We start from the raw sequence: 21,920 nt of genomic DNA, 5'->3' as shown, positions 1-21,920 counted from the left end.
TTTACCTTTTTGATTTTTATTGTCAATTTTTTTTACGTATAGATTAAAAGCAAAAATATAACATTTTAAGCAACTCTTGTGCAAAGTGTTTACATAGCACAAAACCTACTTATATACATACATAAGTAGTAGTAGTAGTAGACATATTTCATTATACACTATGCTTTATTACAATTTGCACCAAGCAGTGTTCAACTGAAGAAACTGTTTTGAATACACGGGGGGAAATGTGTGATCAATTCTGATGAATATTTCCTTTCTCCGTTCAGATGCATAGTATTTACATACATTCATGGACTTACATAGGACCCATTCAGAAAAGTGTTTCTCCTGATTGTATGGAAGGAATGCCTGACATTTATAATACACTTCTTCCATAGGGGAATCATTCAGCTGCTGCATAGCGAATGCTCAATCATTTTTTCCAATCATTGTAGGTTTCCAAAAACCCAAAAAACCCAACTCTATTCCTGAATGTGATCAACTGATGCTCAACTTTATGGCACAGGAAACCATGTCTGATCTCTGTGCAGCAGGCATTTGTGTCCTTCCCATGACACATTTGGTTGAATTCAACTGAGATACAGAATGACACGCACTAAAGCAATTTATACATGTAAATGTAATATGACAAAAACAAAACAAAAACATAACAGTCACTGTACCCTTACAGTGCAAGACAACAGCAGCTCATTTCATGGCCAGAGATATGAAATGTTAAATACCAGGGATAAATAATTTTAATTGATAAAAACAGATACAATTTGGAACCTATAACTTTCTATTCACCTTGAATGTGCTGTAACAATTAATGAGATCAAAGAAAATCAATGGAATTGTAGTGAAATTTGATATTAATAATTTAACATTCAACATTTTTCATTTTATGAAAGGAAAATCAATGTATTTGTGCAAGAGGAGAAGCTTCAATAGGAGAGCCCTATTTTATGTGATGTCTTTTTAAGAAAGGTGCAAATATTCCTGATAATAAAGCTCACCTACGTAACCTTTGAAAGAAGAAGTGTCAAATTGTTTTTTTTAAATTCACAAGCAATAAACCACCTCCTTTTAAAAAATGTAATGGACTCGGCTGTTTAGCTGTTTCAGCCGTAAGCCAAAGTTTTACTTTCCGTCCATGCTTGTCTGTGTTACGTACATTTTGTTAGGAGCGGGTGTTCATGTAGTCTCTGTGCACACATCCCTGTACTGCCAATTTGTTTTGACAGCACAGACTTGTTCAGGCGGCCACTCCACTAGTAGCATAGCATAGCAATCTACTGCACACGTGTGGAGAGCCTCCTCCAAGCAGATTGTATAAACAGAAGTTCTGTATGACCTCATTGTCCACAGCTGGACACATCTGTTTAGGAGTTAAACCGAGGCGTTACTTGGTCTGGTATAACCAGCAGCTTATGGTGGCAAATGTTAACATGTAGCTTACACTTTGTGTCTCATCTCTGCTTTTACAATTATGTTGCATTTTATTATGCATCGACTTGCATTTGTAGCAACAGATGTGGCTGTTAAGAAAGGCTCACTTTAATTCATTCTGCTGGTCTGAGGTCAATTTGCAGTCTCAACAAATGGGCAACAAATGCAAAGAAAAAAAAAAAAAAAAACAGCAAACAAATCCACTCGAATTTGATATGTAAAATTCATATAGATTGAAATGTAACAGCAGAGATAAAAAAAATAGTTTTTGTGACATGAGAGGATGCAAGAAATTTGACGTGCTGTGACTCAACGCGTCGACACAAGCCTTTACTTGTGGCCCTTGGGACAGCAGTGACATGAAGTAAATAAAGTGGCATGAAGGAATAAATGATATGGCATCATAAAAGCAGAAAACAAAGTTGTGTGTTGAGATCAATGATGAGTTGAAGACAGAACAGAAGAATCAATATTGTAAATTTTGTTTTCATTGGATCATCATTGGACGTAGCTGCGCCCCAATTCATTTTGTTCCAAAAAGACTATAAATTGACCAATTGAGACACAAAGGTGTTACAGAATAGTGAGTCAAGTCAGACTACAGTACGCCTACACTGTGTGGGTAGACAACCATTAATGTCATGTGTGCCAGTGCAAATTACATTGTGACAAGAACATTGTTCTTATGTTAGAGGTGCTAAAGTGTTTTATTTCCTGTAACAAGACATAAAGGCAACATAGACACTTATTCAAAGCTACAGGAATGTCAATGCATCTACCAAGGAAGAATCAAACCAAGGCCCCCAACATGTCCAGCAAGCTCCAAACAGACACATTCAATTCAAGCCATTAAGTGATGCATTTTTGCTATTATTTTAACAACATTTGGCTCAAAGAAGGTAGAAAAAAACTGGGGGTTTAAATAGTAGCAGACCCCTTAGTGATGCATTATTACTCATAAAGGCTTTTTACTCCAGCAATAACAATAACACACACCTCAAAGTGTAAAAATACTAAGTAACAAATCTTTCTTCAAATCAGATTAGCTAAAAGATTTGAGTGAGAAAAAAGTTATGTACAAGAAGCGTTTTCCACCTGTGAGTGTGTTGTGTCAAGTAACAGTTTTCTGTTTATGTTTAGTTTTTACAGTCTTTTCCTCACCACCCAATAAATTAGAACAGTACCATGAATGTACGTCACACATTTGAACATAAACACACACAAGCGCAGGAGTCCTGCACAGACTCCTTTAAAAAGGTGTTTGGACTTTCACCCCCTCCCCCTCCTCTGTCTTTAATCACACACGTACACACAAACACACATACAGGCCTCCTCACATCCCCCTCTGCCCCGCCTCTCCGCTTAGCGTCAGTCTGTAAGAGTGGGGTCAGGAGAGTCAGTTTGCAGAGCGTCCTGTCCTGCTGCTTCGTGGAAAGCGATGGACTTTGAGGTGTTTCGACAGGTGATCACTTCGGGCAAACTTCTTTTCGCAGACGATACACTGGTATGGTTTCACTCCTGAGTGGGAGCGCCGGTGTCGGGAAAGCTCGTCGGACCGGGAGAACCTGCCAGAAGGAAACCAAAAAAAGTGATTAATTTCGGAAAAAAAATTAACCCCAAACATATCATTTTTTTGTGTTTTATTCCCTAATTACAGTCAGTCAACAATCAACACATTGAAAAGCAAATGTCTCTCTGTCATTTTGAAATACTCCCACTTCTATGCACAAATGATATTGCACACTTCTACTCATGCTTCAAACTGCCAAATAACATTAAAACCATCTCAAGCTATTTTATAAGAGGGTAATCTGAGAGGTGTGATGCGACACTGTACACATGCATTGCCCTGCATCTTCTCTGTGAAGTTAAAGAGCCATCCCATATTTAGCTCTGCACATGAGTACTGCAATTCCAAGCCCAGGCTATTTCTGGCCTGCTCTGCTCTGGTCCGACCAGCTTGCATATCATGACAGTGAAGGGTTAAGTGGATGATAGACAAGTGCCTGTTGTGCATGCATGTATGTATGTGTGTGTGTGTGTGTGTACATCTTGTGTGCATCTGTATGCATTAGTTAAGCAGTTAAAATCAGATTAATCAGCAACAGAGATTTATTTCCCGACACATGTCCAGTAGCAGCAGCAGCAGACGGAAGGCATGGAGGTGATAATTCACAGATATATAAAGATGTCACTCACAGTTATTTCAAACCATTTCCACTTTAGACATGGATTACACAACTGCCCTACTAATCATTTTAATGGCCCAATAAAAGAAGATAACTGACAGAGTTTATGAAGCCAAAGTGTGGAATGTGAAAAATTAAGAATCTCAAAAACAAACACTCAGACTTGAACATTCATCTGGCTTCATTGTTTGGTATTAACTTGCATCTCTTGTTGACTTGGCCAATGCCTGTTATACTTAAACTTAATCTGTGTGTATATGTGAGTGTACTTTATAACTGGTAGAATTATATCCATTTGATGTTAAGTGATAGATATATCGTTATTATCACTGCTGTAACAAGACTAATGTCTGCATTCACATGGGATTTACTCTTCATTTTAATGTATACTGTAGCTGGTATATGAGCATATCAGCAACAGTTCACATGAACTGCACAGGACTTGCATACTTGAGAGCATCAGAATAAGCTGAACACATTATCCTATAAAGACATATAGCAACATAGCATTTATTTGAACTTTTGGCAACCTGACAGACGAAAACCTTCAATTTTGAGTTTGTTTTTGGTCTCCATCAAAATCTTAAAGGAATACTTAACCGGTGGAAACATGGATCTGTATTGAAAGTGGGTCATAAATGTAGTCAGAATTTAAAAGACATTTCAAATTTGGTGCCTTCTTGACCGAGAAAAGGCAGGCGGTGACTTTTTGGCCCATGTAGATAGAAGGCAACAACTCCCATGATGCACAGCTCCACAGGCGCAAGCTTCCAAGTAAAATGGCAGATGACAGAGCTCATCGGGTCCCACCACTGGTCTGTAATAGGTCTGTAGTCTCAGTGGGTCCCACCACTGGTCTGTAGTAGGTCTGTAGTCTCAGTGGGTCCCACCACTGGACTGTAGTCTCAGTGGGTCCCACCACCAGTCTGTAATAGGTCTGTAGTCTCAGTGGGTCCCACCACCAGTCTGTAATAGGTCTGTAGTCTCAGTGGGTCCCACCAACAGTCTGTATCTGGCATTTTTAGCTTCTTAATGTTCCACTTTATTCACCAGTAAGCTGCTATCTTGGGTAGTGGGAGGGAGCGTACACATGTTTTATCAGAGCCTTCTGGCTAAAATCAGCTGGAAAGGTTGACGAGAGCAGTCGGGTGAGGAGTACTGCTACTGCGGAGTACAAAATAAAAATCGAGGGCTGAAGGCACTTCAGGGCCAGCATGTGGGGTATGGCAGCATTTACAGGAGAGGTCTGTATATCACAACCAATGGAAATGTTTCCTTTGTACTAAGCATGTAAGGCAAGCTGATGACCTGAATGTCTCCATCTAGAACCCATTTTTGATTTGATTTTTTCTGGGCTACTGTAAAAACATGGTGGACTGTGTGAAGAGGACCCAATCTGTATGTTGACATAACGGCTCATTTTAAGCTAACACTAATTATTAACAGATGCCAATATATCCCCCAAATGCTACACATGGGACCTTTAACATTACATAGAACTGAGCGGAACTGCAGTTGGATGATAATTAGGGCCCGAGCGCCGACAACGTCGGGCAGCGAAGCCCTATTGAAACTGTAATGTTTATTATTATTTTTTCACAACTTCCGTTGCCATTTTGGAGGCCTTCTCATATTCAGAAGTTGAAAAAAATTTCTGAGCCTATGGGGACTGGCGAAAATTGCAACATTTTAGAGGTCTTGTAAAAAAAAATGCTCTCTAGCGCCACCTAGCGACGTTTCGTCCACACAACGCACACTGTAACTCCAATTGACACAAAATTTGGTACACATGTGCAGACAAGTGTCCTCTACAAAACTGCCATAGGGACTACTAAAGTCCGCCTACCGAAATTTTCCGCCATTTTGAATTTTGTGAAAAACACGTTTTTGCTCACTTCTCCTGAACAGTAGATCCGATTCTCACCAAATTTGCTGTGCGTCATCATTCGACCAAGTTGGGCAAGTACCATCAAAAGCTTTGTAAAAGGTCGTTGCGTTCAGAAGTTATTAGCCAATGAACATCAGAGGGGCGGGGCTCTAGAAATCAATAGACTTAACTCCACAATATTTAACCCAATTGTCACGAAACTTGCAGGATATGTTGACATAACACCATGGAACATATCCTGAAAGTTTTATTAAAATTGACCACTCGGGGGCGCTACAGTAAATCAGCCATTTTTCAATTGAAAGGTTTGTATTTTAACGAACTCCTCCTACACCGTTGATCCGATTCCTACCAAACTTTGTGAGCCTGTTGTAGAGGCCTCGACGATTAAAAATCATTGAAAGGTCTTACAAAAGTCCTACGGGAGTGCAATTACGACGCCCTGAACATGGACGAATTTCATGCTTCGCCACAATACTCTAAACTGTTATAACTTCAGTGTCCATCGTCCGATCTGGTTCAAACTTCTCACGTTTCATGAGAGTCCCACCCTGAACACGTCTGCACTGCAATATTGACTCACAATTAGAGCGCCACCTATTGACAACATAAAATGTCATGTTTTTACACCAGTATAAGGTCCCAGTGTCGTGGAACTTTGCACCCCAGTCTAGCAGGACAACTTCAATCGTCTGATACGGTGTTCGACGCGACGATTCAGGCAAGGGACGACCGGCTGCGTGGCGATGGCCGGGGACGACCCGCGCCGTGGTGGAGGCCGGGGACGACCCGCGCCGTGGCGGTGGCCGGGGACGACAGACGCCAGCCGTGGCGGTGGCCGGGGACGACCCGCGCCGTGGCGGTGGCCGGGGACGACGGGGGACGACTGGCCACGTGGCGGTGGCCGGGGACGACCCGCCCCGTGGCGGTGGCCAGGCCAGGCGGTCCGACACGTCAGGCGGTCGTAGCACTAACCGAGTTACGTGCCATGCGAGGGCCCGTTATCACTGCTCGCAGTTTTAATTATCTTTGGATTCGTCACTTTCAGCAACGCCTTTCATTTGATCCATTCTAAACATGGAAGTATGCAGCTTTAAAATACACAAATGCTTTTTACAACAGGTACCCTCCAGGCTCCAGATGACTACGTGACACGTCTGTCTTATTAGGGTTCTCACAGATGTGAATAGAATTAGAAGGATTAGAAGGGTTTCTAAATGTACACCATGCAGTCCAAAATGTCGTTATTAAGATAAAAATCTGAAACTGCATCAGTCCCTTTATACTCTGTACTTTATGTGACTGTGCCTTTGTTCCTCATGGTTTCTGTGTGTGACTTGCATGCACACATTACACCCTAAAGCTGTACTATATCAACTTCAAGCTGGGGCATGACAGAAACCATGCACAGCTGTTGCACTGACTCAAACTGGGCCTGAGACCAACTATAACATACTGCACTGGCGAGGATCTTTCAACACAACATGCATTTAGGACTTATGCAAATAGACAGCTTGATTGTTTCTTCAAATCCTTCAAGTCTTATTTTTTTTCAATCACGTGCCAGTTCTCATAGCCAGACCACCTGTCTCTTCCTCTGTGACTTCCTCTAGTTCTTAATTTTCTTCACTTTCTAAGGTTTCTCCGCTCCATGTGTCCCAAGGATGGTGAACACTGAGATCATAACCCCCGAGAGGTTTCTGATTCTCACTTCTGTTGATCACTTGAGTGTGTTTTTCACTTGCAAGTTAACTCCACATTAAGCTTGGTGTGCTTGCAGCACAACACATAGTATACATATTAGTGTGGGAAACGTACACAGGCTTTGTTCTGGCTTGTTCCTCATCTCTACCCAACAGAGCTAGTAAAACACAGCCTTGAAAGGTGGGGCCTTGGTTGCACACCTGGAAAATTACAGTAACAGAGATATTGGCAAGCACATGTACTTTACTGTCACTTTTGGTTCAATTTCTCTTGTAAACTGAAAGACCTTTACATCTCCTGGCACTGCATTATGAGTGGTTCAATTTCCACTGTGTGTAAATTGAAAGGGACATTGCATCAGTGCGTTACAACACACATCAATGATAGACATTTGCCTCCCAAATGCAAAGCTCTATAAGCATCCATGAAACCTCTTCTGATTGGTTTTCAAAGTGGATTTCTTTAAACCACAGTAGCTGAATTCCTTAATGTGTTCTTCAGCAGGACATCAGATCCGTTCTAGCTCCACCAGAGGCCGATTTCTGGATGACCCTGTTTTCCGGGAGGATGAATAACATATCATAACTGAATGATAGTACCCCAAGTACTCTCTCTTCAGCTGTCAATTGAGTGCTTAGTGTCGAGATTGAATGCTAAATCAAACTGTGACTGCTCCGTCACCTCCTAACAACATTGCTTTGTAATGGCGAAGGCATCAGCTGACAAGGACAATGCACCGGGGCCCTGATGACAGCTGCTGAGTACACACACGTCACAGTGTTATTACAGCAAACTGTTTGGGCTTGAGCCAAGCCATCCAATGCAAACCTCACACAGGAGTATCCATGCAGGTCTGAGCTGAAAATACTGAATGCTCCTGTGTGTGTTGCCCGCACATGTTCCTGTGAGAGTTTACATGTGACTTTGTCTGTGCATCCAGATCTGTACATGAGCGAAACCACAGCCAGAGGGAAAGAGGGAAAAATAGAAATAGCTTGGCCCAAGGAATAAATATAACTGAGTTATATGAAGTCCAACCAATGAAATACCACTCCTCTTTACTTCAAGGGGCAAACGCATGAGCTAAGGTTACAGAGGGTAAAAGGTCCCTGACTCCCCAGCTTCACCTTCATTTCCTGGCCCATGGGGAGAGCAGCATAGTTTATTGCTGCTCTCATGTAAAGACTGCAAAAGTGGCTTTTGGGGAGGACTTGGGGTATTATGTTTATGTTTTCAGTTGAAGAAATGCATGCCAGTCACCCGGAAAAATGTTGACATGGAAGTTTCTGCAAACCACAGAAAACCTTGAATGTCGATGTTTGTAAACCAAAAATATGTTTCATAAATACATTTCATAGCAGCTCTGTATCACGTTTGCAGTAACTCTCAATGCCACATGGTTAACAGTGTGAAACAACTGGAATGTTTAGGCAGCAAAACTACTTGGTTAAGGTTAGAAAAAAGATTGTGGTATGTGTTAAATCAACAAAATGACAACGAAACGTAATGTAATGTTAGAACATTAAAATCATAACGTAACAAGCGTAATTACAACTAGTGTTAATAAATAAAAACTGCTCTTATGCAATAAATGCATGTATATTTCTTTGCTTTATTGCAGAGGGTTTGATGGGAAGATCGATACTATTTCATGTTTGTGGCTATGGACCTTGAGCCAGGAGTCAATTACTGCAAACATTGAAACATTTGGCCGGGCTACATGTTTTTCCCAAAATATCAAACTATTTCTTTCAACACACCATAATCAACATCATCTTGATGCCATTACACAGGCCGCCACAGGGAAAGAAATGTATGCTACAAATGCAATTAACATGACTTCTTTATGTTGGGGGGGGGGGGGGGGGGGGGGGGGGGGGCTTTAAACAATGCATAGGGTTTTTTTCTTTTTCTCCAGAACAACTGGACATAATGTAATATGCTTAAAATACTTGGATGTAAGCCCAGACAGTGCACGTTGTGATAAAAAAAAGTGTCACATCTGGAGGGTTTTAAGTGGCTGCAGGTTTCAGTACATCATCGTCACATATGTGGTCTTACAGGGAGACTGATAGAGCGTGGAAAAGAACTCAGCTGATGTGAATCTAACGTATCTGTCTAACCCTTTCTCACACATGCACATTTCCATTACTATCCTAACCTCAAGCTAATGCAACCTCTAACCTCACCCTTAAACTCAAATCCTTACCATAATTTGACCTGAACCATATGGCTTGCCTTCACTTAACCCTGCCTCTGTCCATGTGGGGAAAGACATGCACCCAGGCAAGACTCTAAATGCAACTTTGGGCAGCAGCTATGTGTATAGAGATGGAATCCAAAGGTAGGAATAGGAAACCTTGGATAAAAGTTTAAAACAGGATTTTATAAGAAGAGCAATGATTACACCACAGAAACGTAAATTACACCAGGTTGCATGGAAAATTAATTATTGTTGCCAGGAGAACATGTCTGAAGTGAAAACTTTGAACCTGATCCTCCTCTGCATGAATGTACGTGTGAGAAATGGTTGCAGACATTAAGCAAACAAGTGGAATAACTGCAGGGGGCAAAGTCTGCATGCAGAAAAACTTCAAAAGGCATTCTATCTAATCTTCAACTTGAACCATGGTACAAAAACACACAGATAGTGAGGACACACAGCCAGCATGTAAAAGAGAACAAACTGTGACCATCTTGAATAGAATTAAATGGAATTTCCGGAGGTCTGGAGGTAGTAAGAGTGTTGTAATATAGCTATGATTTATCATCATCTCTCCCTTCATTAACTTATCTGCTATGAAAGCTAATTGATTTGATAAAAAAGACACTTGGCGCTGCTCACCTCCATCCACAGCCGGGCCATGTGCAGGCAAAGGGCTTCTCCCCTGTGTGCCTCCTCAGATGGGCTTTAAGGTGGCTGCTCTTGGTATACATCTTATTACAGCCGGGAAAAGAGCACTTGTGCATTTTAATGAGGTCTGCTACTGCACTTTTCTGGTACCTCTGACCTCCAACGAGGACCCCTGCAGTCGAACCGCCGCCTGACCCACCTTCCCCAAGCCCAGTGGGTTTTGCGGCAATGGGCACTGGCGCGATCCGGACAAATTTAGGCGAAACAGTGCTGCCGTTTTTGCTAGTGATATTTGTCGGGGAAAGCAGCTGAGGCACCAAGGCAAAGGTCTGCCCCTGGATGTTGACCAGGAGTTGGGCGATTTTGATGTCCGACGGGGCCTGGGTTGGTGGGGCTTGTGTTTTCAGGGGTTGGGTTTGCTGGGTGTCAGCATCTGATATGGCACTGGGGTTGGGCTCCTGTTTGATCTGAATGGGCTGGATTTGTAGGATGACAGGCACACTGGTGGCACTGGTACCTTCTGATGGGGAACCACATTCCTCATATTTGATTCCATCAACGCTACGAGGAGAACTAGAACTAGTTGTACAACTAACATCAACTGCTGTTGGTGGGCTGTCCATATCAGATGCACATGGTGTATGTTTGGTGTCTGTGTAGGTGGAGAGTGGAGATTGAGCCACGGGCACAGTCTGGTCTGAGTTCTGTGACACTGATAGGAGTTCTCCTGTCCTTGAACCTCTCACCTCAGCCTCCTCTGACATCGGCGACATTGCTTCATCGTTCCCCTGCTCTTCTTTCTGCAATGCCACTGTCATGTTCTCCTCCAGGAACTCCTCAATCTCCTCCAGGGTGGGCTGAAAAAAGAGTGCCCCAGGATCCTGCAGCTCATCGAGGAAGACAGGCAACTCGCAACAGCCCTCTTCGGCCTGCTGCTGGAGGAGAGTCAGCCGCTGCTCCTTCTTGGACTCCCAGGCCAGGCCCATGGGTAAAAGAGGGGCAGGTGAGGATGAAGAAGAGGGTGGGGTGGATATAGGCACAGAGGAAGATGCAGAAAAACTGTGAGAACTGCTGCTTGCATTACAGCTCAATGAGGAGTTTAGGGAGGCCTGTGACAGGAGAAGGTCCAACAGGCTGTCTTGGCTCTCTCCTCCTGAGGAACTACAGCTCCCACAGCTCCAGCTGGAGGTGAGAATGTGGCACAATGTTGGCGACGAGGACTCGGGGCTGGAGCAGAGGGAGGAACATGGGCTGGAGGATTCACTGATGTCGTCCTCAGAGAGGTGAGATGAGGAAGAGAGTGTCGCCCCTTGGTATGGGTGGTGGTGATGATCGTAGATGCATGCATCAGTCACCATGATGTCCGGCAGCGTGTCACCATTGGTTTGGTGACAGAGGACGTTGTAGTCAGACCTCGGGGAGCTGGTATAATACAGGAAGATCTCTTCACCAAGCGGCAAGTGATCCACCATTCCTGTGCTCTGGAAATCAGTCTGTTCTGCTGGAGACTGGGTGAGCTCCGATGAAAAATGTCTGTCTTCTCCCTGCAAAAGGAATACAAGTGTATTCGTCAGTGGAGGCAATGAAAAAAATATGTCATTGAACTGGACTCATACTCATACTATATATATATATATATATATATATATATATATATATATATATATATATATACTCTGACTGTGCTTCACATTTGAATACAATCTTACTTTACATTTTACAGGTACGTGCACTGGAGTGATCAACATTCCCTGCAAAAACAGCACTCAATAAGGTCAGTCTGACTTAATGTGTTACAAGACAGTCCCTCTGATGTATGGAGTATCAGAATAACCAACTGAAATGGTTCATTATGATTCGGTCTGGACTACCTGCTGCTGGTTCAACAGGTCTGCAGCTGATTGCACTTCAAAAGAAAAGCCAACCACATGTGAAGGAAGTGGAATTTGAAGACTGGCTGTGTGTGTGTGTGTGTGTGTGTGTGTGTGTGTGTGTGTGTGTGTGTGTGTGTGTGTGTGTGTGTGTGCGTGTGTGTGTTTGTGTGTTTGAATGCACGTGTGTGTGTGTGTGTGTGTGCATGTGTGTGTGTGTGTGTGCGCGCTGGAGAGAGCAGCTGTTGGTTCAGACTTCGCGCTGACCATGTGGGATCAGGGGTTCCCATTTCTCACCACATCTAACATTAAAACCACACGGTTCTGTTGTCATTTAATGGTGTGTTCCTATTAATCTCCCTCTCATGGTCCTCAGCCTAAAAGGAAAACAAACTGCAATGCAACAGAACCTTTGACAGTGATATATTGTCAATGTGAAGAAATATACAAAGTTGACCTAAAAACATTCTGTCGACTACCACAGTGTAGGTACAACAGAAGGTTAGGTAGCGGTAAAAGGCTTCTTTAATCTTTCGTCAGGAGATTTCAGTGGGATAACGGCTGAATGATTATAGTCTATTTTTATCCAGCAAACAGCACAAAAAATCCACTGCATGCACGTTCAGGCCTACATGGATTACACATTGTAGACATGATCAAATAGACTGAGATGGAATGAGCATCTTATGATGATTAAACATTATGATACAATATGGTTTAAAAATGATCCATGTGTTGCATGAAAAAAACGAGACTAGAAACAAAATAACTGTGACTCTTCTGTATGGCTAAAAAGCTGCTTGTAAAGTGGAGACCTCCAGAGGTCCTGGCAGAGATTTCAGGTCGTCAAGGGAAAATTCTGAGATTAATTTAATTGTTATTGTTTAATGTTATTATTATTGTTATTGTTATAACTCAAATGATTTTTAATGTGGCTATTACAATCACATGACTTTAAAGAGACCTGGCCTCTCACCATCTTCAGTGAGTTATGTAATTAGTGATCTAACGCCAAAACCAGATATTGTTTAAGTGATACAACCTAGTGCGACATGTGGGGCTGCTGCTGTTGTTTCTGGATGATACCTCATGGGGCGAAAGTTGTGGGAAGTTTGAGAACAGCTTGGTCAAGTTTTCAAGCACTTTCTCTACAATGGTGACATCAAAGAGGATTTGACAGCATGTTTTACTGGACTTCACCAAGCTGCGTGAATAATCAGTTATGGAGGTTAACTCGGGATCTATGACATGATTGACAACGTGACAGCTACCCAGAAAAAAAGTCCCGATATTAGTTTTACATGGCATAGACACAGCGAGGGCAGCAACAGCACACACGTGTCGCTACATAGACACCAAACGCCTCTCCATGCACTCTACATGTTTCCACTGTGCTCCATAATGACAGAAAACACACACACACACACACACACACCAGAGTCCCTGCGTAGACTACCTTGTATTTGTGAGGAAATCCAAAAATCCTCTGCTCTGCGCCGTGCGCTCTTCTCGTCAAAGTAGCTGTCAGCGCGTAATAGTGCGTAATGGCAATGCAACTCCAAGACACTTCTCTGCTGATCTACGCCTACACAAACTCTCTCTCTCTCTCTCTCTCTCTCTCTCTCTCTCTCTCTCTCTCTCTCTCTCTCTCTCTCTCTCTCTCTCACACACACACACACACACACACATACTTGAGCTCTCTCACCAGAGGGCTGGCAGTTCACTGAGCCGTCACATGATCGGAGCTGGGTGCGTAATAGGCCTACCAGTCAAATTAAGGGGTCGGCTCATGAAGGCTCGCCTGCTTGACGCGCCGCAATTGGCTCCCGGTAGAGGGAGGCCGGCCTCGGGGTCTGCCGTCAATGGAGAGAGGGAGTGTGTGTGTGGGGGCCAGATCATAAACTAACTTGCATCATAGCCTTATAATAACGTGTAACGTTAAGTCATGCACGTTCTTTTACATTGTGCTCGTAAATATCACAGGGCTTACATTGCATTGCTTGCTGTGAGTGTTCATGTATAGTAGCTGATCAGATACATGAAAACTAGAGGGGGGGGGGCACACAGTTTTCTTCGTTTCCGTTAGTGGTAGATGACTAATGGCTGCGGCTGAATGACTGAATGAATGAGGGAGCTATTGGTGGTGGTAAGCAAGTGTGTTTACGTGCTGCCTAATAACATCAGTAATAGAAGTTTGGCTTTCACTGAGCAGACCTCATATAAACATCTCCGCAGGGCTGAGGTAACTTTACTGGCTCCAACCTAATTAGATGTGCCTGCGTCGGTTAGATGGCCCTACACTGTGTGGATAAATGATGCACTCAGCCTGCGTGGAAACAAGAGTGTTTCAGAGTCGGAGGCTATTTTGCTGCATAAAAGGATCCACAACGTCATACTGAGTCATTAGTTTTGCATTGCACTGTGATACCAATACAGCCATTTGTTACTACGACTGCTTGTTAGTGATGTGCGATACCACTGATTTTCTTTTCCATCCGTTACCAAGTCAAATTCTGGCTGGTATCGACGATACTGATCCAATACACTACTTTGTACACAATGTTAATGTATTTCATTTATATTTTCCATTAATTTCATTTGTATTATAGCTTCATAATGAATACAAGGCATCAGACTACTCGTTCTTATTGTTTAATTATGAAGAATGATCATACAAGAAAAAAAACTGAAAAGTTGCATGTTAAATGACAGCATCTGAACATGAATCTTTAAATGCTTTCTACTGCTACTGTCAGTGCTACTATTGCTTTACATTCTCAGCCAGGTTGAGGTCAATCCTCCAAACAACATACACATGCGACGTACATTGTGTCTTCTCAAAAGAAACTTCTGTCTTCACTTGGGATACACCTGGAGGTCTCCAGTCTATCGCAGGGCCGACACAAATTCATGCTCACATTCACACCTGCAGGACATTTAGAGTCATCAACTAACCTGCATGTCTTTGGACTGTGGGACGCTCACACATGCAAACTTTACTCAGATGGCTGACTAATATTTATAAGTTGATTTTCCAGGTATTATTATTCATTCATTTTCTGATTCCACATGATCCACTCTTCACAGCGGCATAAGTTAGATCCACCTCAGAATTAGATCACTTTTCAAGCTGGAGGATGAAAGTTTGCTGACAAGCAATCTAGCATATAAAAGGTTACTTTTATAGATGGGTTCTGGTGCATTGCCCAGTTCACATTTAATGCTACACAAATGCATTACATTGCTTCCAGTACACTTAATGGTAAACAATGAGGGCAAAATTGCATCACCGATCTGTTCTACCTAAATCTATTCTATGGTCCAGCTCAGCTGAAACAGCTGAATCTGTCAGCAAGTGAGGTACTGTTATTACCTTCACTTCTCCCGTCTGTCCTCTGCTCAATGTGCGTGTGTCTTTGTGGAGATTCTTAGAAGCGACACATGGACATAGAGTAAACACTGCCCCTGCTTTGGATCACATGTTGAAACTTTTCTGATGTCGCTCGCAGGTGAATGTTTGTCTTGTTTTCGCTGCTTTTAAGGCAATGAAGCAACTATCGTAAAGCACTGAAATGTGGCACTGTTTTCCTCAAAGTTTTTCGATACCGGGTACTGACATATTTGGGTGTCATACCAGCCCTAGTCTTTAGGTTAACCCCCATACGTTGATGAAAAGAGTGACTCACGTAAGTCACATGACTAAAGACACTAGCGAATCACCTGCAACCTGATTGTGTCTCATGTGAAAATAAAAGTTACTTACTTATTTGAACCCAGACTTTGATCTTTTCCTTACCAATAGTTTTGTTGCCTAAACCTAAATGTAAATCGAGAAATGTTGACGTGAAACTTATTTTTGGTTCAGAATCGTCAAGATTCAACGAACCTGTGGTTTGCAGAAACGTGCAATCTTAACACTTAGAGAGACTTGTTCTTTACTTGTTTGGTTGTTGTAAAGTTCTCCACGTGCTTTGTAGATTGTGTAGAGGCCTCCATATGTCTCTACGTCATCAGGCCCTTCAAAGTCGGCTACATAACATAGCGTCCACTAGGGGCCTCCCTCTTCCTTTGTTCAGCTGTTCCGTCTCTGAACGCCAGGAAGAATAGTGCCGCCTGGTGGCTGTAGCACACACACACACACACACACACACACACACACACACGTATAGTATTTAGTTAGATAGGCCACTAAGACTTAGTGTATGGTTATTTGTTTATTGTTAATAAACCCCTTTTAAACATACTGAAGTGTTGTTTAGGAATGAATGATATCAACCTCTTCTCTGGACAGAATTCACAAAACTGTTTGTACTCATATGCTAATAGTAGTAATTATTGGTATTTGAGTACAAACCCCTTTATTTATACAGAGACTGAGTACAGTATATATTAATATCAATCATTCTATCGATATTCATAATGTTGGGGTTGTAGCAGGAGCAGATTTGGTTATCAACAGTTAACTATCAATATCAATATGATTATCGGTATTAATAATTATATTTAATATATTATCATGATATAATCATGAATAAACGGGGCACCACCCTGGGATCAGGGAAAAGATAACCTAAAACTGTATTCAGTCTCAATATAAAGGTTTTATACTCACATGCCAATCATCGTGATCATTGGCATGGAAGCATAAAAACAATCTAACAATTAAGAAGGGCGTGAAATTCAAGCACTAGCCTTCACAACCTGCTGTTATCCAGTGACACATACACAACAAGCACAAGAGACCGCTAGTTATAATATAATAAGATTTATTAAAATCAGTAATAATGATCACAATCAATAACACTGCAATTAACAAAGCCTTATTACCTAACTACCTAACACACAAAGCTAAGCTAAACAACGGGAGAGACACACGTGGAGTGTGTGCGTATGTGTGTGCGTGCGTGCGTGTGCATGTGCGTGCGTGTGTGTGCGCGTGTGTGTCGAGAGAGAGAGAGAGAGAGAGGGAGAGATGGTTATGTGCGGCCACCAGATGGAGCTATTCCTCACAGCGTTCAGGGGTGGAGCCACTGACGTCCGATGGGGTAGCGAGAGAGAGAGAGAGGTGGAGCTATCCCTCGCAGCGTTCAGGGGCGGAGCCACTGACGTCCGATGGAGTAGCGAGAGAGAGAGAGATAGCCGTATGTAGCCACCAGATGTAGCTATGTCCCTAGCGTCCGCCGGGAACAGCTGGCTTAGGACACGTGTGTGCGGCATGTATGTGTGTGTTAGCGGGACACAAACAAAGAGAGAGAGAATGCGCGAGCGATGTTCTGAGGCCCAGAAGCCGTGCCGCTATCACACGGGCTCGCGTGAATGAACTGGCGTTTATTCCGCGAGACCGGTCTTTTAACTGATAGTAGAGGCTTTCTGAGCTCGAGAATATGGCGGAGGTTAGTCGAAAACACTGTTACAGAAATCAACCCAGCTGCGTGGGTACACGATCAGCATTCACATACAGCCGCACATGAACAAACGGACTCGGCGGTCCGCGATCAGAACTTAAAACACATTAACAAGAATTACAAGCATGTCCTACACTATCGAATCTCTGCTTCTGCCCAGACAAATAGCCTCTTACTTTTGTCGATGTGAGATGCGTCGATGTGAGGGTTTCGTCCCGTGCGGTGATGGCGTTCCTTGACGCCGGCAACCGACGGTAGTTCGTGGGCGCTCGTTCAGCGCTGGATCCAATTGGTTGAAGAAAACCGTTAGTACGGGTCGAGTTATCCGTTCTGCTGGCAGCTGGGACGAAGAAAGTTTTTCTTCTTACCGCGGGGAACGGGAGAGTCGCGCTGTCGCGGTGGTCCCCTCGGGATCCAAAATGATAAACAAAAGAAAAATAAAACGAGTAGAGAAAAAGAGGGGTAAAACAGTCTGTTGCTCGTCCAGCGAGTTTGGGGGAAAAGACTGCGGCCTAGGACAAAGGAAAACGCTGCAGACGTAATCTTCACCTCCTGGCGTAACGCGAGTTACTTTGGAGAGAGAGAGGGATCTGGTGACGCCGGGATTTATAGCTCACGGCTGGTCCGGGGGACCCCCTGGAGTCCCATGCAGTTGTCAGCCAATAGAACACCAGTTGTGTGACGTCAGATCTCGCGACCAGGTGGAGGTGACACTAAAATGGTGGTTGTAGTTTTTTATCTCCTTTGTTTCTTTGTCTGGCCGCATTGTGTAGGCTTTGTAGGCCGCATTGTGTAGTCCTAACGGTTAGGTCCCAACAGTCCCCCTTTTGGTCTGAAGGTTGAGGTGTGGGAGGCAACCTTCGGAGCAACATAAGGGCCGAACCGTCCATGTATTCCTTGAAACACGTGGGAGTCCAAACAGTCTGTATATTCCATGGAAAAGAGGTTAAACAGTTCATTCAGGTTAAAGTCCATAACTTTGATGGAGGCGTTGTCTGGACAGAGATTGAGACAAAGTCTGGGCAGAGATTGAGGCAAAGTCTGGGCAGAGATTGAGGCAAAGTCTGGGCAGAGACTTCTAACTATCTAACCTATATTAAACATCACTAAGGCACAATTTATACAAACATCAGCATTATCATTTCATTCAGGAAATTTCAAACAGGACCCATTCCTATTATGAAAAACAGAACGAAGACGGAAGGAAAGCGAGGAAAAGGAAAAGGGGTTAGTGGTCGCTAGGCTTACTCCGGGAGGAGGTTGGAGTTAGCCTGTGGGATGTGTGTGGTATTTCTCCAAAACCTAACATTTAGTATGGCTTTAGCCTATGCGTATCCTGTTTCCCTATGATAGATAGATTGAGGATGAATCTTATGCCCAGGTTCCTGGGGTCTACTGAGATCGGGATTGCATTGCCAAGACTATAAACCAAACGCACTTATGAAGGTTGCAACACAGTTGTAATAGCGGATTGGAGGATTTTCATGACCAGGCATCTAAGGCATGTAAGGTGTTATTGAGCAGGCTGGAGTGTAAGTTGACAGTGGCTACGATTCCCTGAGGGGGTGTTGCCTAAGTTCTGCAGTTGTTGTCACTGTGAGAAGGGTTTGATGTTTAGGTGTTTGTGCATGTGGTTACCCTGCTGTGGCCATGGTGAGTCTTCTCCTGGGTGAGAGGGAGACTGCCTCCCCCTTTCGGGTGCGGCAACTGCGATCTCTAAGAGGTGTGACAGGTTTGTAGGGCTTGATCTGATTCGCATGAACCCACTTGTGTGTGGCTGGGTGCCTTGGTTGTGAGACCCTGATGCGGTAAGCCACTGGTGATAGCTTACCGATGATCTCGAAGGTTCGACTCCTCATGAGGATGTCGTCCACATAGATGAGGTTACCGCGTGCAGCCGCGTCACTTATCGCCTTGTGGAGGGACATGTTGAACTCGGCGGGGGAGTTCGAATACCCAAAAGGACAGCGGTTCCAAGTATACTGGCGGTTCCCAAAGGAGAAGGCAAGCTTATATTGGTCTGTTGGATCAACTCTCATTGTCCAGAAACCATTAGCGATGTCTACCGTTGAGAAGAAGCAGGCTCCCTTGACCTTAGCTAGCTCCTGATCCAGGTGAATCATGGGCCAGCGGGAGAGAGGAACCTGTTTGTTCAGTGGCCGGTAGTCGATGGTGAGGCGCCATTTCCCAGTGGGTTTCAAGACCGGCCAGATTGGGGGATTATATGTTGAGTTGCATTCCCGGATGATTTGCTTCTCCAGCAATTTATCCAGGATGTCTCGGATAGACTCGTATGCGGCTAACGGGATCCTGTACTGGTGTACGAAGGTCGGTGGTGCATTCGGATCAGTGGGGATGCGGACCGTGTGAAGTTGGGTCTCCCCACAGTCCTGCGAGTCTCGGGAGAAGATCGGCTGGAAGTCGTGGAACAACTTCCGTAGCACGTCTCTCTGGTCCTCGGTAGTGAGGGCATCTGCTTTGGCAAGCTGTTGGGTTATCTCAGACTCAAAGCCCGAATAGGGTTCCTCAGGTGGTTGGTGTGTCTCACCTGAGGTTGCTTCGGTCGATTGAGTCGTTAATGCGTAGACGACCAGATCACCCCCTTTTCCCAGCGCTGTGCCACAAGTGGCTTCACCGTGAAGGGTTTCACGACGGGCCATGGTGATCATTGCGGTTGGGAATGTGAAAAGGACATCGTCTAAGTTTTGGACCAGGATGTAGGTCGAACGATTGTTCAACTCAAGCAGGGGCGTGCCGCAGACGGTAAGGTTAAGTTCCCAGAAAAGGGGTAAGGGCTGGAAGAATGCTTGGGAGCCAGGCATCTTCAGTCCCTTAAGGATGGCGAGCCAGATGGGGACACCTGCGGTCCTGGCAGGGACCATCATGTCGACTTCGCTGGCAACCTGACATGCCTCTGGGATGGTTTGGCCTGATGTCAGGTGTTCAAGTTCAATGGACAGGGGCTCGCTCTTAACATTAGCCTGGGACCACAGAATCTGATTGACCGTGTCCAGTTTGGTGCCAAGTCCGACCAGAATATCAGCACCTAAAAGGAATGGTGGATGTAGTTTGGGCACTACGCTTATGAAATGGTCAACCTGTTTCTTCCCAATACGGATCGAGAGGGCGCACACTCCTACCGCCTTAAGGTGAATCTGCGGTGATTCTGCAGAAAGGAGGTGGTGGTTGAGAGGCGCGAAAACTGGGAGAGGTTGATGCTGGCACAGATGGTGGTACAGATCTTGACTGACGGCTGTCTTCTCTGACCAAAGCCCCAGGATCGCTTCTGGGACATGGGTGTCATTGAGATGCACACCGCCAACCAGATGAGGGCTGTAAAGTGCTGGGTTTCGGTTCTCCAGCGGACACAGGAAGGATTTGTGGTGTCGGAAAGCGCTCAAGTCGCCGGCTTGGAGTGGTGGGCTCGCAAGCGGTGCGGTTCGAGCAGAGCCAGGATTAGGCTCTGAAAAAGGCATCCGCATTGGTAGAGGGTCTCTGGACTCTTGGATGACGGCGACTCGTTCGTCGGAGGCCATCAGGCCACCTGAGGGGTGGAGCGGTTTTGGCGGCTCGACCTGAGCCCAGATGCGCCCCTGATGGCAGTCGATAAGCGGTGCCCGTCGGTCCAGGAGATCCTGACAAATGAGAAGTGGTTCGGTGTCAATGGCACAAATGTGGATGGGGTGCACAAGAGTGACTCCCTGAAACGTGAGGTCCACCCACGCACGTTCTGTGATGGGTGACCTGTCCTGCGTGTAGCTGGTGATGCTAACGTGGCAGGGCTCAATTTGAAGTGGTTTACCTAGGGAGAGCATGGTTCGGGTCACCTCCGACTGTACAAGTCTCTCCCTGCGCATGGGACGGTGTGCGTCCGTGGGGGGGCGCGGTTTCAAGGTCCGACAGGTCAGGCATATCCGTGTCTGGGGGTGTACCTACCTGGGCAGCCTGAGTTTCCTCACGCTGGAGTTCTCTCTCCTCCTCCCTGCACGGCCTGCGGAGGGCTTCCTCCCTCTCCACCTTCAGTTCGGCCACTTCCTGTCGCAGGGAGGTGGCTGCATGACCCAGTCGATTGATTAGCTCCTCATCCTCAGCTTTCTGCAGTTGTGCTCTGCGCTGAGACAGGAGGAAGATTCGACCCACCACGTCAGCGATTGTGCGTTGTGGTTTCCCTGACGGGTGATTAACATAATCAACAAGCTCCTGCAGTTGATCATTGCATGTCACTACATCGTAGTGCTCCAGGTTTTCCCTGTCCTCAAGGGACAGGGGGAGGAGACCAGCGACCGCATCCTGCAGGTCTGCGTCGACTGATACCTGGGGAGCCTCAGCTCCTTGTTCTTTCGGGCCGTAGTTGCTCATTTTACCTCTAGTAAAAGGCAGAACCCGGTGGCTTCACTTGTTTGGTTTTAACAGCGAAAAAGAATGTATGTTGTTATGCTGATGTGGGTGCACAGGTGAGCGGCGTCGACCTGTGACTTACAAAGGAAATGTTAATACACTTCTACATTCTGTGGACTGTTAGTGAGGTGTCTCTAGCACCTCTGGTGAGTGATAACAGTGTTATAACGCGTCTTAGTA

The 21,920-nt window shown here is 44.7% G+C and overlaps 1 protein-coding gene across 1 annotated transcript; it reads right to left on the bottom strand.

Annotated features, from left to right (window-relative positions):
• Positions 1-258: 258 nt before the first annotated feature.
• LOC311016842 (Krueppel-like factor 15) lies at positions 259-13,501 on the bottom strand. The gene is made up of 3 exons (XM_084014814.1): positions 13,394-13,501; positions 10,058-11,610; positions 259-2,996 (listed from the first exon to the last, which is right to left on the bottom strand). Exons 2-3 carry the CDS (start codon positions 11,536-11,538, stop codon positions 2,828-2,830), a joined length of 1,650 nt encoding a protein of 549 aa, XP_083870940.1. The 5' UTR covers positions 11,539-11,610; positions 13,394-13,501; the 3' UTR covers positions 259-2,827.
• Between the last annotated feature and the right edge of the window lie 8,419 nt (positions 13,502-21,920).

This window comes from Eutrigla gurnardus (assembly GCF_963514095.1).
Source record: "Eutrigla gurnardus genome assembly, chromosome: 8".
NCBI classification, from domain to species: Eukaryota; Metazoa; Chordata; class Actinopteri; order Perciformes; family Triglidae; genus Eutrigla; species Eutrigla gurnardus.
Note: the sequence above shows the minus strand (reverse complement) of the source record. Positions and strands in the feature narration are given on the sequence as shown.